The sequence below is a fragment of the Indicator indicator genome, chromosome 28 (genome assembly GCF_027791375.1).
Source record: "Indicator indicator isolate 239-I01 chromosome 28, UM_Iind_1.1, whole genome shotgun sequence".
In the NCBI taxonomy this organism is placed as follows: Eukaryota; Metazoa; Chordata; class Aves; order Piciformes; family Indicatoridae; genus Indicator; species Indicator indicator.
The window spans coordinates 8,280,673-8,306,951 of record NC_072037.1 but is presented as its reverse complement, the minus strand read 5'-3'; the positions used below and the strand labels follow the sequence as shown (position 1 = coordinate 8,306,951).

Sequence of the window (26,279 nt, the reverse complement as noted above, 5' to 3'; positions counted from 1 at the left end):
ATACTAAGCATCCTCAGTAATACAGTTGACAACAATATTATGGAAAACAGCTATCCCACAAAGGGACAATGAAGAGGAATTCTACAAACACACAGCCCCAGATCATGTCAAACTGCAGCTAAAATTAATGAAATAATCCAGAATAATTTAGGCTCTACTGTGAGGATCAAGCTTAGAATAGATTAAAATTTAAAAATAAAATGGCAAATGTAATTCCCACAAAAGATGTACAATATTATATTTTCATATACTTTTATCCTGTGGTATAACTGGAATTTGATCTGTCATAAACTTTAGGTTATTTAAAAGTTATAAAAACCTATGTCAAGTAATTTCTAGTTGTCTTCTGGAAGATACTATACTAACAGTTTTATATCTGTCACATAACATAGCACATGACATAAGACATTTAAGAGACAAAAACTATGCCAACACTATTTTCTTAAATCCAGTTTAAGAATTTGGTCTTATTTTCATTTTTTTCAGAAATAAAAGCATTGCTGCTGAAACTGAAAGAAGCTTAACTCAAACACGAGATTGATTCCTGTGCTTCACATTTATGCTTCCTTAAATATAACAGTTTCAAAATACATTTTGCGTTGTTTCTTAATTTTTCTCTCCCTAGCTTTTTGCATATCTCCTCTGTACTGTTCCCTCATGAGAGCTATGATAAAATAAACTGCTTCTGCAACTTCTCAGCAGGTATTTTGATTTGAGAGAACTCAGTTTTCTCTGCAATCTTTATGTCCTGATCATCTAACAAAAAAGTAAAAGAATTTAAATTTACATCAGTATGTATACTTTTCTCAAACAACACAAACTAATTGTATATCCCCAAAAGAGAAAAATGTTTATAAAGAAAAATAATCTAGTGAATATACCAACTATTGAGTTCAAAGCAAAGACACCACATGTGTCTAAATAAATATCAAGGAAGTGTCAGAGGTAAATGAGGAGAGACCAGGTGAAGTGTGTGTGATGTGTTAATTGTATTCAAAAAAAATAATAGAGCAAGACAGAGAAACTGAACTTCCAATTATCATAATGGTATCTACTTCACAACACATTTTCAAACTTGAAAGAGACATTTTAAACCATCGGAATTCTGAGCAGAATACCTCCAGCTGTGTTCTGCATAAATCTTGCACGCCGTACATACACAGTTTATTTAAATACCAAGTACAGTTATGACTTACAAAATGCATATTTCAGTCACAATAGAATACCTGTCATTGCCAAAAGCTGCTGCTCATTGAATGAAAGGAACGGAAAACAATGAATTAAATTAGAAAAAGATATGAAAAGACAGAATCTTTTCACCTGATGTTTTACTAGACTGAGGTAGTGTGTATTTTAAAGAACAATGCCTTTATCAGCACACTGCAGAGTTTACATTTTTGTGCCACCCCCAAAAGAGAAGAAAGAAGAAAAAGGTTTCTTAAACGTTAAATTAATTTTTGCCTATATAACACTGTGGTCATGAGCCATCTTTCACTGATGTACCACCCATACCAAAGCTGCCCGATTCTCTGATGATACGCAAGAAACAAATCAGAAAAGGAGCTCTGTCCCCTTCTACACTTTCTCTTTTCAGAAGACTTAAGCAAGTAACCAGTACAACATGAATCACCCTACCCCTCCCCAGGGCTGAAGAAGTAGAGGCCAGCAAGCACACTACTGAACCTGCATTCACATGTGACTGTGCTGAGCCCCAGGGCAGTAGCAGAATCTCTCAATATCATTCTGAAGAGAAGTACAACTCTGGATGAGAGCAGGTCTCCTATGCTGTCTGCCATGGAAAGCAATCACACTGAACTGTCAATGTCACACATACAGATGTCTCATTCTGTCTTTACCCCCACAGCATTTTAGGCTTTCATTGTAGGAGCTCTATCACCTAGCTATGCAAATCATTACAAATAATTATGATTTACTGTCTTTCACTTTACTCTTGTTGTGCTATAAGAGTACAAAAGGTATGCTCCAATACATACACAATCTATAACGTGCATTGTAGAAGACGAGTGCATGGCTTTTCTATGATCAGGCATTACTAGTTTGTTCCTAATCTGATTAAATATTCTAATTTTTAGCATTATTTCATCAAGTTTGCATGCTGCTGCATGTTAATTTACAAACCAAAAGACCAAAAATATCTCTCATACTACCTTCTTTCAAGGGAAGTAGTATTTTCTGTTCAACTTTCTAAGTACAGCTGCTCATACTGGTAAGAATGTAAACCTTACTCTTTTCCTGAACTGTCTTTTGGTGTAGGGTTTATTAGTAGCTTTTTGTTTGGTTGGGTTTTTGTGTGGGTGGCTTGTTGTTTTGGTTTTGTGGTTTTTTTTTCCCCTAACACCAAATGCAATGCAACTTGCTCACAGCTCATTTAAAAAACACACAGTCACTGAGTGCCTTACACAGAGCCTGAATTGAATGGTCATGTTATTTTATGCTTGGTGTTTGTTTACTTGCTTCATTGTTCTACTCTAAGTCCCCTGCGCTTTATTAGTTCAGGAAATATCTTCAACTTTTCCTGCATGGTGGCATTTGCACACTGCTTCATTGCTTGCTAAGGCTGTCCAATCTCAATTATAAGTCAAGTATCAGGAGAAAACACAACAAAAACAAAGGCAAAAGTCAGTCCAAAACACACAAAGGCTTGAGACAAATTGAGAAGAAACAAAACCAAGTGTATAAAATAGCATAAAAAACAGAGAATCAGGTGTGAAAGTCACAGACAAATAATTTATCAGTTGAATGTACAAATCCTTCCAGAGTAAAGCTGAAGTATCACAGAGCTGCTCCTCACTGTCCAGCCTTCCCTAGTAATAGGAAAATTTGGAGGCTTTTGAACAAAGCTGCTTTTATTTCTGCAGCACTAACACAGAGGACACAGTCACTCCATCCAGTCTGGTGGCTGAACGTGTAATTTCTACAGAGGCTGCAGAGTTATTTATACAATCAAACACAAGATACTTCTCTTCTGTTTGCTCACAAGTTCCAATAAACTAAGATATCACAAAAACTCAAATGTCAGCATGAAACAGATAAATGTTAATAATCTCAAAGCAGTCCTGTGAACATCAGGATTCTGAAAACCACACTCAAAGGAACTTAACGTTTCATCTACTACTGCTGCTAGCGCATTACAAGATGCAGAGCACACGATCCCTTGCTTGGGGCTATGTTTCTAGACTGAAATACAAAACCGTTCCCATGTTGGTTTGGGGGGGTTTTGGCGGGGGGCTGTCTGGTTGGGTTTGGGTTTTGTTGTTGGTTGTTTTTTATTGTAACCCATACGATGGACAGAACGTTTGACTGCATCTTTTACAGCAGAAAAGTCATATTCAGCAGGGGCCATGCTAACTTTCTCAAGCACTGTTTTTTTATTACCATTCCATCAGGATCTTAGTTTCCATACAGAATTATACAACACAATATCTCACAACAGTTTGGAAATTACAAAACAATTCTATTTACTACATAACAGTCTGCTATAAGAGATTAAAGAGAATGTCTTTTCAGTTTCATTAACATATGTATATCTCAACAGACTTAGATGTAGAATATTAAATGCTTTCTGTGGAACAGTAAATGCTTGTTAGAGAAAAGCTAGGTTTAAAACAGCAAAAGCAGAAGCTGAAACGTCTATAACGACAATAATGCTCAGAGACAAAACACAGCAACAGAATTGAAATTAAAACAAAAATTACACAGAAAATCTTCTTCAGTCAGTGATTTTGAATTCTGACTACTGTCTTTTAGAACACTATCCACAAATGGTAAAGCATAACAGTAGTTACAGGCAGCTTCTAAGTGAGACTGTTGAAAACTAGGGTCCTCAAAATGCCACAAACCACAGAATTTTCATACTAGGAATATAAGTATTTTCCTTAATATACAGAAATTCAATTTATCTCCATTTTATCATACAAGCATCAGGGTGTACACACTGTCATTGCTCACTTTTTTCAGTTAGCATAGCTATTGGGACAAGAGTTAGCAATCACCATCATTTTGGCACTGCTAGACTGTCTATACAGGTACATATTTGAAAGTCAACAGCACTGGAACAGGAAAAAAGCCAAGATAGGTGAAAATGTCTATTAAACATCCATCAGCAATAACTGTAATGCAAGAAGAACAAAAGTCTTTATTTTATAGCCTTCTGCTGTTTCCCCTGTTTGGGAAACACTGTTTAGGTTTGCCTGGGTTTTTTTTTAAACAAGTTTGTCTACATGGAACAGAAACAGTGATATTCCTTCTTCAGTTTTACACAGATGGACAAACACTCCTGAAACCCTGACCTATGGTGTCAGCTGTGGTAAAAGAGAAGGATCTATTCTGTATACAATATATACCTTTAAAATAATGTGCAGGGAAAATCCCCACAAAACTATGCAAAATATGGCTATGCAGAGAAAGTAACTAGGATGTGACAATTACTGGGTGTTGGAAACAAATACTTACTCTTCCACTGGATAACTTAAAACAAAAAAACCAACAAAAAAACTCATCATGGCAACAATCATACTTCATAGCAGATAAAGCATTGAATGCTACAAAGCCTCTTCAAAATCAATTATGCACCACTTTGTAACATGCACTTTGTGTTACTGCACACATATTCCAATAAAGTTTCCTTTCTGGACTTATCCAGCATTTGCTTTTTCACTCTGCATCACACATCATCTACTTTTCCAACTTCTGTCTCACTTGCATCTTATAGATCTGAAATTGTTGAAGGAATTTTTATTGTTAGTCTGGGCAAAAGACTGAAATGAAATAATTAATAGAGTAGCTTTATGCCATGTCATCAAACTGCTGGTTTAATGTCTTCCTGAGAAATGTCTTCCAGTTTGTGTTACTGATATCATGGCATTACTTACAAATCTGTAAAGCAAGAAATACCTAGTGCTGTAAATCCCTAAAATGGATAAGTAAACTGTCCTCTTAAATTACATCAAAACTCTCGCTCTTGGAGGATATCTAAATATCTATGGGCCTAATCTTAACTTCCTCTTTCTTGGCCATGAATTTCCACAGAAGTAGAGAGTAACGGCTTGCCTGTAAAGCAGAGACAGCTCTTGGCCCAGCAAATATACAATGCCAGAGTAACATCAATACTTTAGTTCATTATGGTCAGCTACAGTATCCTACATAATAGAACCTATTCAGAGCTCATACGAGGAACAACTCTACCAAGATTGATGAGATGTTAAACATAATATCCTGGGATAATAGGAAATTGCAACTTTACCAGTGGATTTGTGAAAAAAATATTTACTTTCGTAGAAGTAAGACAGCAATTCAGGGTCTGCCCCAGTGTATTCATACCAAAAATAGTAACAGCTGTTAAGGTAGATTCTCTAGTTGGAGGTTACAAGAAATACAGGAAATTACAGCATTAATTTTTAATAGATGGTTGTAAAGCTGTGTCCTGTCCATAACGCAGCTGCATGTCTTTTAAAAATGTCTTTTAACTGCTAAGTGGCACCTCACTTCCTAAAAAATTTTGAGGCACTTTTATGTCTAATTTGAAAGTGACCCCATGTCCCAAGGTTAAAATTCAGAATCAATTTACACAGAAAGATGAAAGTTTCTAGAGTTCAGTTGAGCAGTATCTCAGCAGCAGAGCATGATCCCATGTATGACACTGCTAACACAGCAGTTCGAATAGTGAGGAGGGAATTCATAACAGGGATGGAAACAAAACTAATACCTGCTAATAATATGTAAGGCAACTACACATTTGAAGTATGTTGTGTTGCAAGGCCTTCACATCAATCCTCATGCTTCCTCCTTCAGACTCATGCTGACCTGATGTCAGGGGGATCAGGTAGGCTGTGCCACCTGTGGACACCGAAGGACTCAACGGCCAGCTCACTCCAGAGGAGAGTGCCATGGTCAAGACCAGCGTCTCCAGAAGGAAGGGATACACTGCAGCATAATCACAAGTGCTGTCTTTATTAGAACAGAGAAGAAGGGGGAAAAAAATGATTCTCCAGAACTGACATAACATTTCTGCATGAAGGCAGAAAAGTTTTTTGCATTTTTCAAGGAAACGAAGAAGGTGGAAATAAAGGAGACACTCTTTATTAACTATACACCCTTGATGGAAGTACAACATCCTACACTTCCCCTAGATGTCTCTATACTGTTCCAGAACTATGACAATACCACAAACTGAAAAGGCTTATTACATTATTTCCTTAAGCTGAATTACATGTTATGTAAAAAAGTTAGCTTTTTATCTCCTCCTATTCATGGAATTTTTTCTTCACCACTGCTCAAATTCCTTCATACTAAGGGAAAATCTGTACCAAAGTTAAAGTTATGAAAAACGGAAGCATCTTGTCTTCTTTATTTAGAGTCCGAATATAAGTGAACAGGCTTAAAAAGGACAACAGAATGAAGGCAGTAATGTGTACATAAAAACACACATACATGCATACATCCACTGCAGTTCAGCTAAAGCAATTTGAAAGCTGGAATATCCAATACATACATGAGGTTCAATAAGTAGTTTCATAATGAGATTAAAATCCATTTTGCACTGTCTTAAACACATTGTTGTCCACTTCACAAATTAGCAAGTAACTTCACCACGAAAAGCACATAGAAACTGTGGAAGTAGAAAAGAACATTGACTACTCTGCCTCCAAGATTTTCTGTATACACTTAAGAGGCTGCATCTAAAGAGTGTTTAGGTTAAATTTAAACCAAATCAATTTGGAACAATTAAAGTTAATCAGAATTTATCCAGTTACACAACTAACAACTGCTCAGGCTAATAAACCTGGATAAAACTGGATAACTAACCATGAAGATGTAAAAGACATTAATAGTCTATTTAATGAGTCATCAATTATCAGTAATTCCCAAGACACTGAAGCTAGTACTGATAACTATTTATGATCTCAGTTCAATCCAGAAGACGTAAGTTGTTTCAGTTTGATAACGGTATATAATACAACAGTTCAATAAACCCACCATCCACTATCATAATCATTGCAGGATCAGCAGATAGATAGGATGGTTATGTTTCATTATTAGCACCTTAAAGCTTCAGCAAACTCCCAATTGCTATTCCATGTTTTAAATGCAACCGAAAACCAGCAGATGGTTCAAACTATAACAATATACCTCAGCCTGAAGCAGAAGTAGTAAGTTTTATTCTTATAGGAAACATCACAATCCAGAACAACACTATTGGCAAAAAAGGAAAGTTATTGGCTGTGCCTTTCCAGGATTGAAAGCAAATCTTCAACTAAAGAAAAAATCCCTCAAAGTATTAATTAATACTAATAATTAATTAACTAAATAATATACGCCAAAAATAAAATCATATTGATTTCAAAATGTCCTTACAAACAATTTTGTTATACTTTTAACACCATCACAGCTCTGCTCTCTTCCCTATTATTTTGAGACCTACTTTGTTTAGAAACCATGCAAAATGTCATAAAAGTAACCAGTGACATCCCTTAGCACCAGACAGAGATCTCAGCACTGTCGTTACTTGATTCCAGTTCATTCATAGAGAGAAGGGCCTCCCCAGGAAAGCAAAACAATGCAAAGTTTTGCTGGACAGACCTCAGGAAGACAATATGAGTCAAATAATAAGGAATATAGTTCTTGCTACAAGCAATGTAGCTGTATTTGGGCCATGATAAAATTATCCCTTCTTAATCACCCATGCAAAAAGTAGCAGCACTGCAAAAGCAAAGTACAGACATTTTCACCTTACAGTGGATTTCACGAAACTCTTATGGTTGGAAAAGACCTTCAAGATCATCAAGTCCAACGGTTAGCCCAGCATTGCCGGTTCACCACTAAACCATGGCTCTAAGTGCCACATCTACACATCTTTTAAATTCCTCCAGGGATAGAGGACCATATAACCAGAGAACAGAGAGAAACTTTGTCAGGTGAGAAGACCATGTCAAACTTGGAGCTTGCTGTTAAACCATCATACCTCAGCTAGCTGTACTACCATCCCAAATCTGAACCATGTATATTGTATTGGACCCTACCCTACAGGCAGCTGCTTCTGGTCAGCCTGCACTGTGAGCTTACCTTTATTCACATGTGTTTGTTTCTTAGCGAAGACTGGCTATGAAAGAAAAGTCCTCATACGTTGTCTGTACCCACTAGGTGTCAGCAGAAGAAAGTGCAGAGCCAACATCTGTGATGCAGGAAATCGGAGACTCACTTTCCCCCCCCAGTTACCAATACACACACAGCTATCAAGTACTACAAACCTCTACACACATAGTAATTACACAGCTTTTCTGTTGAAGATGGCCCACTTGTGTGAATATTTAGAAGATGAAAAAAAAAATTCCCTCTGCAAATGGCAATGTGCCAAAGAAAAAAAAAAGGCAGGAATTCTGTAAAAAGTCATTCAAGTGAGCAAAAAGTTCATGTGGTGTCCCTTTGAAATTTAACTGATATTCCTAAAAGTAACAGTCTGCCTCAGCACAGTGAAGTAGCACACTGCTGTAGCACACTGCTGCTCATGTGCTTTACTGTACTGAAGAGGCACAGAGCTCTGTGGAGACCAAGCACATCACATGCACAGAAATTCCTCCATACTTCAAATCTGGCTTAACGCAGCTGCAGAAAACACACACACAAGAGCAGGAAAGGTGATTGGGTCTCTTATTGTATTACATAACTCTTCTGATTACACTTGCAGACTGTGTTATCTGGATATGTTTTCACATTTCAAAGGCAACAGTAACATACTGTTGGTGTACTTGTTTGTACACACATTACACAACTTTGTATCTTCAGAAGTAAAAGCTTCTGAACAGAAAAAGAGCACTTTAAGTATAGTGTGAAGTTAAAGTCTGTGACATACTCTGGGCCTATATAGAATAATGAAAAATAGCTTCACACCATTTATCTTGAAAAAATCAACTTATACCAGATGAGATGGTCTGCAAAATTAAATTGTCTTAAGAGACAAAAAATATGAAAGGAGAAAAAGTTGCTGTTTCTTTGAATGTATTTAATACTGAAACATATCATCAGAAATGCAATTTCTAATTTATGAAAGGACTTGAGAAAGAAAGCCCTGAAATTTTTGACTTCCTGCTTATTAAAACTGGATTTTATGAAATATGTATGCAATTATGTTTACAAGTTATATTTCATGGAATGATAAACAATCCAAACAATTTCTACTACTTCCAAGTTAGCTGTCCCTTGATGCTGCACTCTCTAAGGGTGTGCCATTGTCAACTGATTTCAAATATTCATCTTTAACATTCAGCCTTCAAAATACCAGATGGTATTTCCAGAAAGGCAATTTAAATTTTAATTTTTCTTCATAGATCCCTTAACTAGTTAATCTCACACACACATCCAAGCAAAGCATACACCAATATTCCCAGAGTTGCCTGGCAACTACTGGGAGGAGCATCAGAGAACAAGGAAGCCTGCACAGATGAAGGGAAGCCAGTACCTCCCCGACATGGATAAAGTAGGCTTATAGCCAGAGTGCCTTGCTGGCTTCATTTGGATTATTTATATCAACAACATTTTAAATACCTCCTATTATTCCACCTTAGATGCCATACAAGACCAACACTGACACCCAGACATACCCAAGTCAATACAAATTTATTTTTTACACACACATGACACACAGATTCCTCCAGTAAGATGTGGAAGGACACATGCTGACTTCAAAAGTCACTTACGAATTTGAATATGAATTGTTGGAATGATGCTTATTTGATGGTGATAACTAGACTGTTGAAAATTCAGAGTGAGCTATTTTTTCCTTCTGGCTTTAAAAATAATGAGAGACAAACTGTAGTTCTGAAAAGACTTTAGTTACTGAAACATCCTCAGCCGCAAGAAACACAATGCCTGTAGTCGAACTTCATCTCTTTTCCTTTAACATAATGATTATAAATAGATTTATTACTTGTCTGCATTCCAGATCTCTTCATCAGTCTTCACAAGCAGGAGAACACAAAGTACAGGACCTTTTCTCAACTAGCAAGCCTCCATTCTCACACCAGTCATTTAGCCTCACCACCTACCCTGAAAACTTATCCAGCACCTCCCAGCTCTCCATTGCTACCACCTGTTTTCTGTTCTGCCTCTCAATGCTTGCAGATAAGAGAAGGTGGTATTAAGACAAAAGTATATTTTGTCCTCTACAGAGATCATCTTACGAAGCAGCAATAGGTCTAAACAAAAGTTCAAGTAAGCCCACGAACACACTTGAGATTTACCACTGCATTTGACTTGCATATGTCTTAGTCTCCTCTGCTTCAGAAACAGGGAACAAAGAATATTTTGGAAATAGTCTGTGGATCACTCTGCAGTTAGCACTTTTCATCCCTCACATTTCTGGGGCGTATCTCATGAACTATACCTGAACGTTTCTCATATCATTTAACTTCTCTGTCTATCTTCAAAATGTACACACTTTAAAGGGAACCCCCTAGGCACACGGTAGCAAAACCAGAGTGTCACAAAACATGTGGAAATATATTAATTTGGCTGGACTGATTTGTACTGAAGTCCATGAAGCTATGTGCAGTAAGCCAGGAACAGATGCCTCAGTAGAAGCAATAAAACCCAAGATTAAGTAGAGAAAACTCCTTCCCCCACTCAAATGGCACTTAATCATAGACCACTCCAAACCAGAAAGCAAGAGATTGAATTTCCCCAACAAAACATTATTGTCAATAATTACAACTCCCAATATTTTTTTCTGTAAATGCACAATTTCTTTACTAATATATTAAATTCCATGATTCCATAAATTTGCACAGGCATGTATTGTGTAAAAAGTGAATCTTCTGCTACCTTTAAAAATAATACCATAAATAGCCAGGTTTTGCAGTGAGAGAAAACGATCAACTATGCACTACCCTCCTGTGATCATAATTTATACATTTTTATCATGTCTCTGCTAACTTAGGAGTCTTCAAAAATCAAGCAACACCCATACCTTTCTCTCTGTGTGACTGATCATGCATGCATCTCTTGCATCATGTTGCACCTCTTTCTTTCTGAGACAGGAACAGTTTTCAGTACTAGTCAGCCAAAGAGCCCCAATACTGACATCAGTAAAAGTAGGTTATACTACACTTGGAATTCCTGTCAATTTTTTTACCCACCACTGCTGCGGATTTACATCTTATGCCTACTAATTTCCTACTTACAGGTTCAATTTTTAGGGCATTTCTGTAGCTCCCAAAAAAAGATGCTTGTGCTTTTAGAAACGCTCTTGCCACACCATCTCCAGTGGTTGTAGAGACTTTCTTCAACCTATTCTTCAGTGCAGAAACCTGAAATCACAGAACAGGTCTAGATCACTCTCATTTCACAAATAAAGCTTAACACATTGGGACACAGCTAAATGAAAACTGTGCTAACCACAGCAGCAGTTATGACAAAAAGTGACATTGTGAACTCAGAGTGGAATTTTTCAGTTCTAAGAGCACTTTTCAAGCTGTTTTGCTTCTTGAAGATATGACTGGATTCTAGTCAGAAACCAACAAGAAAAAAAGCTTTACTTCAACCTGCCCTCCTACTTAAAATCCACTGTGAACATGCTGTTGAGCACTCTTTTGAAGATAGTCCATGAAGTTCATGTCATTCCTGATTAGAATCCATGAAAGTATTTCAGCTAAATTAATTCAAACATCAGACTAATAGAGAAATTGTTCTGCATAACCAGACCATACTCACCACCACGGCTAAGAACAAATTCTGTGGGTCTGAAAAATTTGTTTGCCATGAACACAAGTTGGTGTGGGGTTTTTTTTTAAGGATATACTGCCTTGTAGTTCAGTGACTTAATGGAAAATAACGAACTGAGTTTTATTTCTGCATGTGGTGGGTTCCTTTGGCCAGCTCCCAGACACCCACCCAGCCACTCTCTCGCTCCCCCTCCTCAGCAGGGCTCGGGCAGAAAACACGAAGAAAAAGCTCGTGGGCCGAGACAAGAGACAGGGACATCACTTACCAATTAGCATCATGGGCAAACCAGACTCAACTTAGGAAAATTCATTTAATTTATTGCCAATTAAAACAGAGTTGGATGGTGAGAAACAAAGAAATTAAAACATCTTCCCACACACACCTTTCTCCACTCCCAACCTTTCCACCTCAGTGTGGTTGCCACAGTCAGTCCCAGCAGCTCCTCTCGGCTGCTCCTTCCTCCTCACACCTTCCTGCCTTCCTCCTCACACCTTACCCCCTCCTCGCACTCACTGTGGCACTTTGCCCTGCCTCACACACGCTCTGAGCAGCGGAGCCAGCCTTGCGAGGATCTGCCACAGAGCTGGCTGGAAGCGGCTGATACCGGCCATGTCCTGCTCCCACCGCCGCAGCCAGGCCTGTCCCCTGCCTCCCTGCCAACACCACAGCCACCCAACATAATCCAGAAAACAAAACCTGCACTTCGAAAAAGTCGCATGTTAGCAAAGACATTCTGTCTACAGACGTTGTTTTCCTCCTGATTCTCAAGAGATCTAAACCCCCTGTGCACTGGACAGCTCTTCCCTTAACCCTCACTGCCCTCTGCCCTCCCCTGCTGGGTGTTGGATTACCTCCGGATTCACTTGCGGCAGACACATCCCTGATGTCTCATTGCCATTTACACACATATAGCCATCACAGCAAACATCAACTAAACACATTGCCATGCAGGCAGAGCTGAAACTACCACAATCCACGTTATACAAATAATCTTTGTTTTCTATGTACACCAACAGCTGAAGTTTTAGAGAATTATCCATTACTGTTCTCTGTGCTTGAGAATTTCTCATACATGCAGGAGGTTGTGACTTGGTTGGAAGTCTCTTTTCTGGAGCTCAGTATCTACTGAAGTAAGGTTGTATATCTATATATTATTGTTAGTGACAGCATTTCTCTTTCCCAAACACAAGCTGGGAAAGGAGATTAAAAAAAAACCTTTCAAAGATTAACATCACACTTACTGTACCTGTGCTGCAACAGTTATGGGTTATGTTAAATCATTAACAAATAGTTATGTCAGTAGCAATTTTTTGGTGTAGCAGACAAAACCAGGATGAGTTTTTGAGACAGTTCTCATACAATACATAGCAATACAAAAACAACCACCTGGAAAGAAATTCAAGCAGCGCTTTTAGAGGCTGCGGTCACGTCACGTGCAAATCCCAGGTTTTATGAGATGCTGTATGCAGAAGAAAGGAAAGAGCCACAATTTCAGAAGGAAAGCAGAAAGCCAGGAAATCCCCAGTCATCTTGATTTGCAGAAGAACATGAATGACTCCATTAAGTATTCATATTATGAATTTAACAGGAAAGAAAAAACTATCAATAACTAGAAAACCTTCTTTTCAAACGCTACTCTGAAAAACTCCGCTGAAGTACCTCTGCATACTTCACACTGTGCAAGAAACATTGTAGGAACAGCATTTACAGAGTAAGCAGATTATCTTGTAGTGAACACAACTGTTTTCTGAGAGTATCAATAATACCTCATAAAATATAAACAGATAGTTCAAATTAACTTTCAAGACATTCCCCCTATCCTCTGGCCCATAACAAATGCTTATTCTGACCTCATCCGTATCTCCAAAATCCTACCAGATGAGCTGAGGTTTTTTGCCTCAGGATTTTGCTATGAGCCTGCCTCAGCAGCAAATGGCAGGCTGATTTCACTGAACAACTGTTCTTGAGTGCTTCAGGTTTATCCCTCCCATAAGCACTTCCTTTATTTCCTTCTTCAGCAGGAAAATGACTCCTCATCTTGATCTTTGGGTGTTAAACATATAACCCCTATTGTGCACTACTTTTTCTTTCTTTAAAACTCAATGTTATATTTGCACTTGTATTTACCAAAACAGCTGCAAAGACATTTCCTTTAAATTTTCTGCAGATTCTGTTGTAGGAATTTCATTACAGTTTTTAAGTAAAAAAAGAAATAATCAGTGTCCATAATTGTCTATAAATCTGAATGCTGTGTCTTATTCCAATGATTCATGCACGAATGAGCCCATAAGCACAGATTAACATAATACATGATACAGTTTTAGCCTATCATGCACATGAAATAAGCTCGCTCGTATTCACTGACATAATGTCTTTCAAGGAGCTCTGTTATTCTCAAAATGTAAAAGCTTTATCAGGTTTCCAAGCCCAAACAGCATACTTCACCATGGTTGAAGGTGTTTGATGTTGTAGGGATGACATATGTATTTATTTCCTATATTAACTTATGTAAACCATTTAAAGGTAGTCCTTAAAAGTGCAATAAATGTCCACAGCTCTGAGTAACTTCCCAATTCATTTCTCTAACATTTTTTCCAAGTGGTTTGCTTTAAACATTCATGTGAAGAACTTGCCATGTATACAAAAGGAAAAGTCTCTACGCTTCCTTTTACAACAAACTAAGAGTTCAGAAGGCTCCTCACAGCCTTTCTGGGCTTCAGCTGCCCTATTTGCATAGACGAAGAATACCAATAGTTATTTTGCTAATTCTTTAAGCTTTCAAATAATTTGCTTTCTTCTAAGACTAAATCAAACACTGTAGGATGCCTGTGGTACACATGTACATTTTTATTCTTCCAATCAGCCACATACCAATAGGTGTGTCAGTTTTTTAAAGAAAATGGTAACAACAAAATATTTAAAAAGACTAACAAGTGAGAAAAAAGAATTCATGTTTCCTGTGGAATAAGTTAGTACATTAGAATTATGATTGCTTCCTGCCTAAAGAGGCAGTAATACTTTAATTAAAAAAAAAAAAGACTGTGACCACTCAATACAAAGATTATTTCTAGTCAAACAGACACATATACATGCAGTCTACCCTGAGTGTTTTTAAAGAAGATTTTTATACTTCTGGCAGTTCAGGTTTAAAGGTCAGATTTAAACTATCACCATGTTTCAAAATGCAATCTGTGCAATGCAGCATAATGAAATGGTTCAGTAAAGGTGCTAGTGGAAATTCTTTTAATTAGGTCCAAGGCTTTTCAGTTGTCAACATGAATGAAGCAAGAAACATTCTATTGCAAACACAGTGATAAATAAAAAAAGGATTCACCTTTAAGAAAATGGTTCTGCTATAGAGTTGTAGTTTAGTACTTCTCCTTGTCCTGAAAGCAGTAAATTTCCCCACTAAGTGAAAAACACTAACATAGGCTTCCTACTTGTGGTAAGTTGTTAATGAATGGACAGCAGTAGCATACATAACAAAATTACTGACAGCCTGAGATATTCATAGGCTAGTGTAAATTTACAATACTCTCACAGCCATCAGATATGCAAGATCTCCTTGGCGCAGTACACTGCATTGCATCAAGGCTTCATTTAATAAAAACTACAAGTTGACAGAGTGAGCTTATGCTTTATTCCTTGTAATATGAAGCTCTGACTACAACTAAGACTAGAAGATGACACTTATTTGGAAATACATGAAAAATCCATAAGGGTTGCATAAAAAAAAAAAATTACTACCCCCTCTTTGCTATTCCTTGCAACACAGACGGTGGTGTAGGAGACTTGTCAGCAGCAGATGCACTTATTGTAATCACAGTCCTTAATAAATCTCTTTTTTTAATATTGACTATTTTAAAAAGGAAAGTTACTTCCCAGGGTATTCTCATGCTGCCAGATTTTCAGCAACATATCAGAAGCAGAAGGTGAAGGAGGGACAGTTTTTCACATTTCAAATCTTTAATCAGAAATGCGGTAGTACACACCTTGATTTTCTGGGACCTGACCTGACCAGTTCAGGAAGTCTGACTGCAGCAGGTACTGCTAAGGTAAACTGGGGCAAAGAAGAGACTTACATTGATTCTGCTGGAGCTGTCTTAATGCTACCCAGCTCCTTTGACACACGTGTTAACTGGAAAGATATTTCACTGTGGTCTGTGTACGCTTGGATCCTGGGAGCCAAAGATTCAAGAACAGTTCATTCTAGATTCTTAAGAATCAACAATTTTGACAGCAATACCACTATCATGAAACTCAAGCATAACTCACAACCTGAAGCTCTAAAATAATCACAGAACCTTATTTAGTCGATTAAAAACATGTTGAAAGAGGGGGAAAACAGCTTTAAAATATTTCCGTCAGATTAATTACCTGATGGTAAATGAATCACACAGGAGATGTTCTTCCTCACTGTTGAATGCAGATTTAATTTAGCAAAGTTTAGTGTCTATTCAGCAGTGTATGAATCGCTCTGTTCACACTAAAGTAGCAAACCTGGCAGAATAGTTTGACATAACAGCCATTTATGATCGTGAAGCTGTTGAAGACATTTTCAGTTTCTCAGATCATAAATGCATATATTTAGACTGAGATCAGAGGGGAGACACACTCCCAGAATCTCCCCATCCTCCCAAGAAGGCAAAAGGGAGAAGAAAAAAAAAAAAAGTATAATGGATTGGCTTTAGAGTCTCCCTGCTGAGATGAACAACTTGATCCACTTACAGTTCCAAACACATGATGCATGAAAGAACTGACAGAAATTCAATTCTTGCAAAGAAGAGCAGCTGCTCTCTAGTGGTCAAAGCCAAATATTAAGCAGTGTGAAGGCAAGGAAAAGACCTAGAGGAGAATACTTTATTATCTAGGTAACTAAAATAATGAAACAACACTAAATAAGACATAAACAATGATACCAAACATTAATTACACAAAGCAATATGATTCAAGTTACGGCCTTGTTGCGACAAATATTAATCCCAGCTGTATTTATATAGCAGTTGTAGAAAAAAAAATTTAAAAAATAGCCCTTGTATGCTATTTGTGAGCCATGCCAGTTAATTGAATTTGCTGGCAGCACTTCCTCTGCTATGCTCCAAACATCCTCCAAGATAACATGTAGCTTTTAAAGAGACCTGTGGAAAACCGAATCAAGAAATTTGAACTAATAAAACACAACTCTCTACTGTTAAAAAAGTGAAGTAAAAGTAAATAATGAAAGGAAGGAAGTCTCTTAAAATTTATTACATTCCAAAGCTTGAAGTTCTGTGTTTATTGGTGAAGTCTCTTCTGATGTTCTACAGTGTGCCTACAACAGCTCCTTTAATGAAGTCCCATAAAATCTAATATAATACTTGATTGTTGACAAATCATATCCATGTTTGAGACCCTGTGCTCGCCATATCCAGACATTTCTTACATAATTCCATTAAATTTACAAGTCTGTCATTCCTTGGGTTGGGGATAATGGCACGAGCGATGCCCAGCTGGCACATTTGGATGCTGGGAGTGAAATCAAAATGAAAAACTATATAAAGCCAGAAAAAATCATGGAAGTAACTTTTATAGACTAAACGCTTTGCTAAAGCCAAAATGTTCACAATCAAGATGGACCTTTCATCCCCAGCTCACTGTTTTCGAAGAATGGATCACATCACAGATCACAGCGAAATGATGGGATGTCACAGTAGGAGGCACTGGGTATTCACCATTACTTGAGTTTTTCCTCAAACAGACCAGCTTATATTGAGCTCCAGGCATATCAGTTTTATTTCTCAACTACAGTTAAAAAGGTATAGATCTGTTAGCACAATATTTTGAACTAGTAAAAGAAATCAGGATTTTCCCCTGCTGTTTTCTCCTAAACAGTCATCCTCTGACTTAAAAATAGCTTCTTAAATTCTTACTTTACTGCTTTTCCCTCTCAGCTTCTTTAGTGAAAATGATCACAGCAGCAAGTAGCAACCTGGATGCATTTTTGTCCCATTAAGGGGAAAAGATCAAGTATTTATACCACATTTCTATCCAGTTATTAAAAAATAAGTAAGTTAACAATAAATAGTTTGAAGGAGAAAGAAAATTAGTTCTGAATTACATGTACTGAGCAGTGCTGGAAGATGAAGTAACCCATTTGATATCATAACTCAGGATATAAAATGCATAGCTTCGTTACAGCTCACCTGGAGGAAGTCACAGGAAAAAAAAAAATCCACAAAACTTGGTTTGAAAACAAAAGTTATCTAAAAATGGAGTATTTTTTTCTCCTAATGGAATGAATAAAGGTGGAAAAGCAATACTTTTTCACTCCATGAAGAAGTTTGAATTTCTTTTCTGTTCAGATATACCATGACCTGCATGTTCTGAATTTGTCTTTTTTACCCATAAAAGACAAACTCTTCAGTTCATCTGAAATTTGCTCATGCCATTCCAAAAGTGCAGCTGGGTTGCTGCACCATTTTAACTCTTCTGAGGATTAGCTAATTTTCATTAGAGGGCTAAAAAACATGCCTTCAATGTCGCTTCTTAACACTTCAAACCAGGAAAGAATCAAGTTAAGGCAGTTTACTTAGCCAAAGCAACACAACAAGAGATCTCAGTTACAAACTGAACAGGTCAAAAGGATTTACACTTTTAAGTAATGGAACAGTTGGAAAAATCACTTGATACATACCACATCGTTAGGAAGGCTCTGAAGGTCATCAAAAGGGGTTTCCAGTGTGTTGGTGTCTACATTAAGAATCACTACATCCTCCAGGGCCATGTTTCTTACTTTCTAAACATGAGCAAATTCACAGAAAGGGAAAAGAAAATGTAAGTGTGAAGAGTTAAATTTTATGCATAAAGGATACAAGTGATGGCACAAAATCGTGGGATTACAAAGCTTCAAGCATTTTAAAAACAACCAACCATCCTGTCTTTCTGTCATTTGTTTTACTTATTCACATTTTAGAATGCTGACAAGTTAACCTTCTGTGTACAAAGTTCTTTACATTGTGCATTCTTAATTTTTTTGAAACCAGAGAGTTACTTCTTGTGATTATTCTAGTGAAAATTTATTTCAAGCACTTCAACTATGGTATCCTGTTTGCACATTAATCAGTTTCTAGCTGAGTCAAGATTTCAAGTAAATATTTTCATATTTAGAAATTAATTTAAACAATAAATTGTGTACCTTTTCTAGGAGTTAAGAGTTACAGTAAGTCAGAGATGGGAACTGGTTTCCAAATTTCAGGTTGAATTTTGGAACTCCAACACAGACAAGTTTACAACCGTATTTAAGTAAACCGGACACTACCAGAGGTTAGTGAATAAAAATTTTAAAAATTTAAAGAAGAAAAAGAGAGAAATAACTCCACCATATCCTGGTCTCTTAATGTGCACTGAGTCTGGACTTTTTATCCTACTTCCATGAATTCTCTGAGAGTTATCATCTGTAACAATACGCAGAGACACAAAAGCATAACCTATTTCTCAAAATAACAATCATTTATATCTTTGACTGTCAGTGTCTAAAGGTATTGGTGATCTAAGCACATTTAAACAGTGTCAGACTATTTCCCTGCTTAAACAATGGTAAATGCATCACTGATATGAAACAGAGCAGCATTTAAATATTTAACACTTTTTCCACTAACAAGATAATTGAATTGCTTGGTTTGGTTGTTTTTTATTAACCAATCATACATATTTAAGCCCTCTTCAAATAAAGCTTTGAAAATCAAAAAAGAGAAAAAGTGGAACTATAGAAAACAATAACTCAGGAAATTTCCCAGTGCCACTGTAAACAAATGTATAAATACCTACAAGCCTACATGTAAGACCAAATGCAAGTTATTGAAGAGGAAGACTAACAAAAACATACTCAATTTTTAATTAAGGTTTTGCAGGGTGAGGGGAATTGCTTCCTTTAAAAGCAAGGAACTAAAGCTCTAAAACAATGGCAAAGTTGAGCCTTAGGCATCTAAATAATTACCTTCAGTTTTTAAGGCTCAGTCCCCTGTCTATAAAGAAAACTGCTGTGTACTTAGGGGGGAGGGAAGAAAAAGGGGCAACAACTACAAAAACCACTTTGTAGATATTTAAGTTTAGGTTTTCCATGAGAAATGTCTTTAACTTAAATGGAAGAATATTGCATTTAATGCTTTCCATATAAAAACTACAAGTAGCTCATGACAAACCAGGTACTTTCCTCTACATTGCAGGAACCAAAGGTCACTCTGTTGGCTGCATCTGATAAACTCTAAAGCAACCCAGGAGTCTTGCTCCTTCTAGGAGTCCGGAAGCACCAGACAAACTGATTTGCTCCTTCCTGTTTCAGAAAATTAAAAATCTCACTTATACTCAGAGGAGTCTAAAAAGCTCCAACAAAAAGGTCTTGCAATATACTTAACCAAAGCCAGAAGCTTGTCAAAATTGACTGCTAGTAGGACAACACAGAAGGAATTAAAACCTCCTTCTCTTGATTCTTGCCGAAGAAGCAACAAACATGTGCTTGAACTTGTCAGTGGGTGCTTTTGTAACTTTGGTGAGGAATCTGCAGATTCCCTTCAGCAAAATGCTGTGGTTTTCTGTAGCAAAGAACAGGCTTGTGACACGTGGGTATCTGCCGAAGGTTATAGCACAAAAGGATGCTGCCCATGGTGCAAAGACTATAAATGCTGATCAACATAATTACCTCCACACATGACCCAGAAATAATTTTGTCTGAAAGCTAATATTAAACTGCTGTGCTACACCTTTACACCATGAAGAGCACAATCTTATTGTAAAACTTCTCAATATTTGCACTAAGACAGTGGATTTCCCTGGAGACAAAAACCCTCAGATTTAATAAAACACTTGAGACTAACTTGATTTATAGCATCAATTGTGCAAGGCATTTGAAAAAAAAAAAAACACCACATTTTTTTCAGTGATCCAGTTGTGGCTCATGCTAGAGAAAGGCAAACTGACCAGTTCATCTTAATCCTTCTCTGTTTTTATAATTTTCCACTGTTATCTCTGATAAAGCTATTTTCAGATAATTATAAGGGCTTCTGTCAAATAATCACATGGTTTCTTCACTACACATAGCACCTATCAGCCCAACTGACCTGGAAATAGAAGTATTTACTCTCTTGTTGGAATTTTAGTAAAAATTCCCAGCATCCAACTGCATCTCTCAAACAAAATTCCTTTGGACTCTATGAATCAAAACTACATGTAGATCATTTTCACAGGTAGTTTGTGTGGTGGTGTAATTTTCTCAGAATATGAAGGGACAGGCACTAGGTCATGTGCAGTCACATTCCATATTTCACAGCTTCCTGAATATTTAAACAAATTCTACAAATAAAGTGATATCTGTTAAATAAAGTGGGCTAAATTCAGTGTGTTCATATTTTGTGGGGAAGAAAACCAGCAGCAAAGAACAAGAGGAAATACAAACATTACAGTTTCCTTATCTAATTTTACTACAAACTGGGGACCTGCTGTGTCAAAAGAAGTGATTCAGTGAAAATGTGTATCACACATCACTACTGCCAACCTTTCTTAACCATCCTTACTGAATTACTTGTAGCCATAATTAATCATCTAAAAAACATCAAGTCGAACTAACATCTACACCTGCCTTTTATTTTAAATGTCTCTTTTTAAAAGAGTGGAGAGGTATGGAAAGCTGGTTTAACAAGCACACTGAACCCATTGTTTATGGCCTCTATAAACATGGCTTAGTAAGAATTACCGACTTAATCAGAGAGAACTTATCTCCTGGTGAAAAGAGCACTTTAAATTTTAGAAATGGCACCTTTACTGTGAAAATCTCTTAACTTTTCAAACAAACTCCAGGGGGCCTTAAACACCAGGTCAGTAAATAAGCAGCAGTTAGTGTGTCTGTCCTGCTCACAAGCAGCCAAACACATGAAGTAATTTAAATGTTTTAGGTGAAAGTTTGCAAAAACGCTGAGAAACTACATTCTAATAGAAGTATTAAGTGGTACTCCTCTGTCTCACTTAGATCACTTGCTAGAAGCAATATCCATCAATAATACTAACATCACTTCATACTAAATGTTGTTTTATTATCATCGTCTACAGCTGGCAGTTTTTGCATTTCTTACCACAAGAAATCCCAAGTTAAAATGGATTATCTGAAAGAATTCTAATAAATAGTTCTTTTTAAAACAAAACAAACAAAACATCCACCATCCTGCTCCCTCACCCCCCAACCATATTTGCATCATTTTATGGCTACATTGGTGCCAAAACATAAACCAAGTTGATCACAAGGTTTCATAACCAGTTTCAAAAGTGATCAGCAAATTAAAGAATGCAACAGATAAAAGAAAATATGTCTCCCACCAACTCTTTTGGAAAGGTAGAAGTCTTATTCCTCAGTAGGTAGTTTGTACATAATATTTGGAATTATTATGATTCACAAGAAGTCTAAACTCCATTTGCTTAATGACTTGTCTCTACTTCAGAAAGTAAATGGAAACTATTAACTAAGAAAAACACAACACTGCAGACAACAATGTGTCAATCTGGCTGCCAGAAGCAGGAAAGGCAATGGATATAAAATTTTATTATTTCATGCCCCAACAGCAGCCAGAAGGACTTAATGAAATCACCCTTAGATTTACAATCTGAAATAGCTATTCAACAGACAAATCTGGTTAAGCGGGATGTGCCCCCTGACCTCTCAGCCCTTTGATCTGGGCCCAGCAGGTGGGCTGCTGCCCCCTCCTGTGCATCTCCCACCCTTCCGCCCATCTCCCACCCTTGACGTGCAGTACCCTGATCCTGTACAGGTGATTCTCAAGATCCTTATCACAACCAGCTGTTGCCAACTGAGTGACAAACATCACTATTGCTGGTCTAATGCTTGTGTACAACAGAAAAAAAAAAAACAACACCTTCTCTGCTTACTGGCAAGTCACTTGGTACTGCAGCGTTCGTTTGTCTTAGAACTTACCCCTCCAGCACCCCCACACAGAGAAGCTCTTATTAAAACAGCTATTATTTTCATTTTCCCAATGATTAGATAAAAGAGAATTCCATTAGAATACTCCTGAAACCACATATAGCCATATGTATCACATTTGTGACTAAATTGCATTTCATTTTTTAAGACCTGGATTTAAGAGTATAAATAACCCTTTCATTTAAGCCCTGTTAAAAAAAAATAAAGCTGCTCCTTCAGTTACAGCTAGGAAAGGTGGTGATTTACTATGCATGAACGGATGGAAAAAAACTAAGTATTATTCTCACCCCAATTAAAAAAATATAATTAACAATTATTACTGCCACTAGAAGATGCCAGTGGTCAGTGAAGTCCTTTGCAGCAAAAGAAAACCATGTGGCACTGTCAGGACCAAGCCCAAGATGATGTAACCTGTTTCTCAGAGCAGGTTAGCTCAGGCTCCATGCATGCTATCTGGCATCTTATCAGACTGCATCACAAACAAAGCATCCTCAGACCTACCAGGAAAGACCTGGTAAATGTGCCAAAAAGCGTTTCCAAAATGTGTGCATGGGATTCAGAAGACTGAACACAGCTCTGCATTCATCTCTCTGCATAAGGTAGGACTGCTGTGTCCTACCATATTAAACACAGCATGAATTTTAGTGAACTTTCTTTCCTTTATATGAACATCTTTACTCATACTAGGTTAAAAAAAAACAAGGGGGACAATTGCAGACCTGCTTTTGTAGGTTTTAAGATATGCATAACTGTCCTTCATGCTTAGGAAAAATGCTAGGAAAAAAAAAAAAAACACTCTCTGACAAACACTATGTGAGGTTTCACACACACATTCATTCTGGATAATCTTCCAGCCATTAAAATTCTTAACTCACAGAAAAAGTTCTTAAGTGACTGCAATATTACCCAAAAAAAAAGTAAGAAACACTTTTCTAACGATTGATTTTAAAGGTTGGGTTTGTGCCCCAAATAGAACATAAAAAGAAAAGGGTTGGCATTACTGTTATGGGACTGACTGGAAGCCGGGTACCAAGGAGTATGCTGCTAGCAGCTCAGGATCTGACAGCTAAACACAACTATCCCCACCAGTAAATCACAACCATATGTGCCTGGATTCCAATAGGTAGTCCACTAGGTCAAGGGCATTCCTCCTCCATCAGCACCCTCACACTAATAACCTTTCCTACAGGAATGGCTGCTGAAACAATTGTTTACTATGACAAAATGCAAAAGGTTGCCAGCTAAGTTTGACACAACTTACAACACAAAGGTCAATTTAATATAACTTGAACGCCAAAACAACATACAGTACACAAATCAAATAAAACAAGATTATGAAAGGGATGTGCTCATTTGATAGTTTAATTTTTCTATCTCATTATTTATCAGTACTAACTACTTATCTTCATCTAATATGAATTCAATTAGTTCCGTAAGCATGTTCCATTATTCATGTGATAGCTCCAGCCTTGCTTATCCAACAGCTTATAAACTTTTAGCTTTCTTTGAAGTCACTTTATGGATTGCTAAATGGAAATCTTATAAAGAATGACTAACTAGGTGATGATAGAAAGGCTGAAAAATAAGAGCACAAAACACAGCTCTATATTTTCCACCAAGATTTTCCCTCATAAATCAGTTGGAGCCCTCTGACCTATAACAGGAGATTATCTTATCTCACTGGAGAACATTTCAGTCACAGCAAATTAGATTTAACAGTCAATGGATATGCTTGATATTTTAATCAGAAGAAAAATTTGTCATTTTCCATTAAAATAACTGCTCCTTCTACAAAGGCCCCGTGGAACACAGGAAACTGCAAACTAACTTTAAGATACAAAATGGTTTGGAAAAGCTCTTTCAAGGTGAGAGGTTTTTTTGCTTAAAATCATTAGCATTTCTGCTACATCCTTCCAGAGGACCATTCCAAAACCCCACAGAAACAACACTACAACTAGAAAATGGTATTTTTCCTACATTCCAAATTCAGCCTCCCTGTTACACCAGCACTTTCTCTGTGCAAGTTTAGGCCTCCACTAATATTTGTGCTACAATGACAAATTCTGCAATGGGAGTTGCTAGAGCAGAACCCTGAGCCTATAAGTGCAATTACTCCTGTGGGGCTCTACAGTAGATAAAGAGTCCACGTGTCTTAACTTTCATACAAGACTGGGGAATTAATCCCTTATCCTGAAACTAGAACATGTGGATTAATAAAACACATCTAAAGACCTATTTGCTGAAACTTCAGGATTTAAAGAAAAACAAATACTGAATAATGACAGCAGGTTTCAAGTGTAGTTGATAAAATTATTTTGATATAGAGTAACAAATACTTTGTGTTTTTAAAAATACACAATTGCTAGATCATGAGGAAATGGCTGTTGCTACTACTGTTATTCTAAAAATTAACACACTATTTTATACCTACATATGAAGAAAAAGTCAAAGAGCATTAAGCTTTCAGCATCAAAAACAGGCAAAGAGGTAAACCAGCAGCTCATCTGACAAATGTCACCTCTCCCTGCCCAAGGCACAGAGGAGCTACACAGAACTTGCCAACAAACAAATGCAACAGCCCACGATGGGATTTTATTTTATTTTCCATTGGAAAAAGCACAGTTAGCTGGAAGATGCATTTCTATCTGGAAGCATTCAATTCATCCTTAAGAGCAGAGTGAAGACAGTTTGGTTTATTTATTTAATTTATTTCATAAGGCACTTGGAATAACTGTTCTTTGCCAAAGTGTGTCTGCGTTTCAGAATCTCTGGCTATTCAAAAGCCATACTGGATTTAGTACGAAACAGATTTTTTCACAAGTTACTAAAATGGATGAAAATTGGCTTCTCCAAGAACAACTCCTTTTTCTGAGTTCTTACAGATGGAGTTTGGAAGGCCTACAGAGCCCTGCAATCTGAAACACCGAGACAAAGAAAAGGGTAATGGGTTTATGTAGCAAGGCAGGAGTGAGACACGCAAAGCAACTTGAGGTGTAACTATTAATTTTTTTTCTATATTGCTAGGCTAACCACGTAGCTCTGTGTGAGCAAAAATATTTGGGAAAGCTGAAAAGTATCTGTATGAAGATATTATCCCATCTTCTACCAGGTCTCTTCCTTCTCTTTCAAAGACAGATACCATAAGCAGCAAATCAATGATTACCTGGTAAGCACATGGGGCAACAAGTTTCATCCTCAATATGAAAAGTACATACTAGATGTTACTTTAGTCTGTCTATGCAGTACTCAAGGGTAATGATCAGAAACCCCTCTAACACAAATGCGTGGCTTGCAAACAGTGTGATTGTTGACTTCTAAAATAATTGCTTATTCACCAACACATTGTACTGCAATTCTGCACTTCATTTAGTAATATGAAGGACATAAAAAAAATCAGGTGTGCTCAAGATGGTGAGGAGGAAAAAAAAAAAAAGAAAAAAAAAGAGGTCCTGCATATTCCATCCAGCTTCCCCACATGAAAACAAGTGACCTCTAAAATCAGTTCACATCAACAGTGGAAAAAGGGTGAAGTTCCATGGCATACTAGTCTAAGTTTCAGCACACAAAGACCTAGAGG

At 37.1% G+C, this 26,279-nt stretch overlaps 1 protein-coding gene across 5 annotated transcripts in view; it reads right to left on the bottom strand.

Moving 5' to 3' along the window:
• The window catches only part of DENND1A (DENN domain containing 1A), a 194,891-nt gene that overhangs the window by 61,120 nt on the left and 107,492 nt on the right, over window positions 1-26,279 (bottom strand). For all 5 annotated transcript variants that reach the window (XM_054393284.1, XM_054393286.1, XM_054393287.1 and 2 more), the window contains exons 12-13: window positions 18,410-18,511; window positions 11,196-11,321 (exon numbers count right to left, since the gene is read on the bottom strand). In XM_054393284.1, the coding sequence (XP_054249259.1) occupies window positions 11,196-11,321; window positions 18,410-18,511 (228 nt within the window). The remainder of the gene's footprint in view (window positions 1-11,195; window positions 11,322-18,409; window positions 18,512-26,279) is intronic.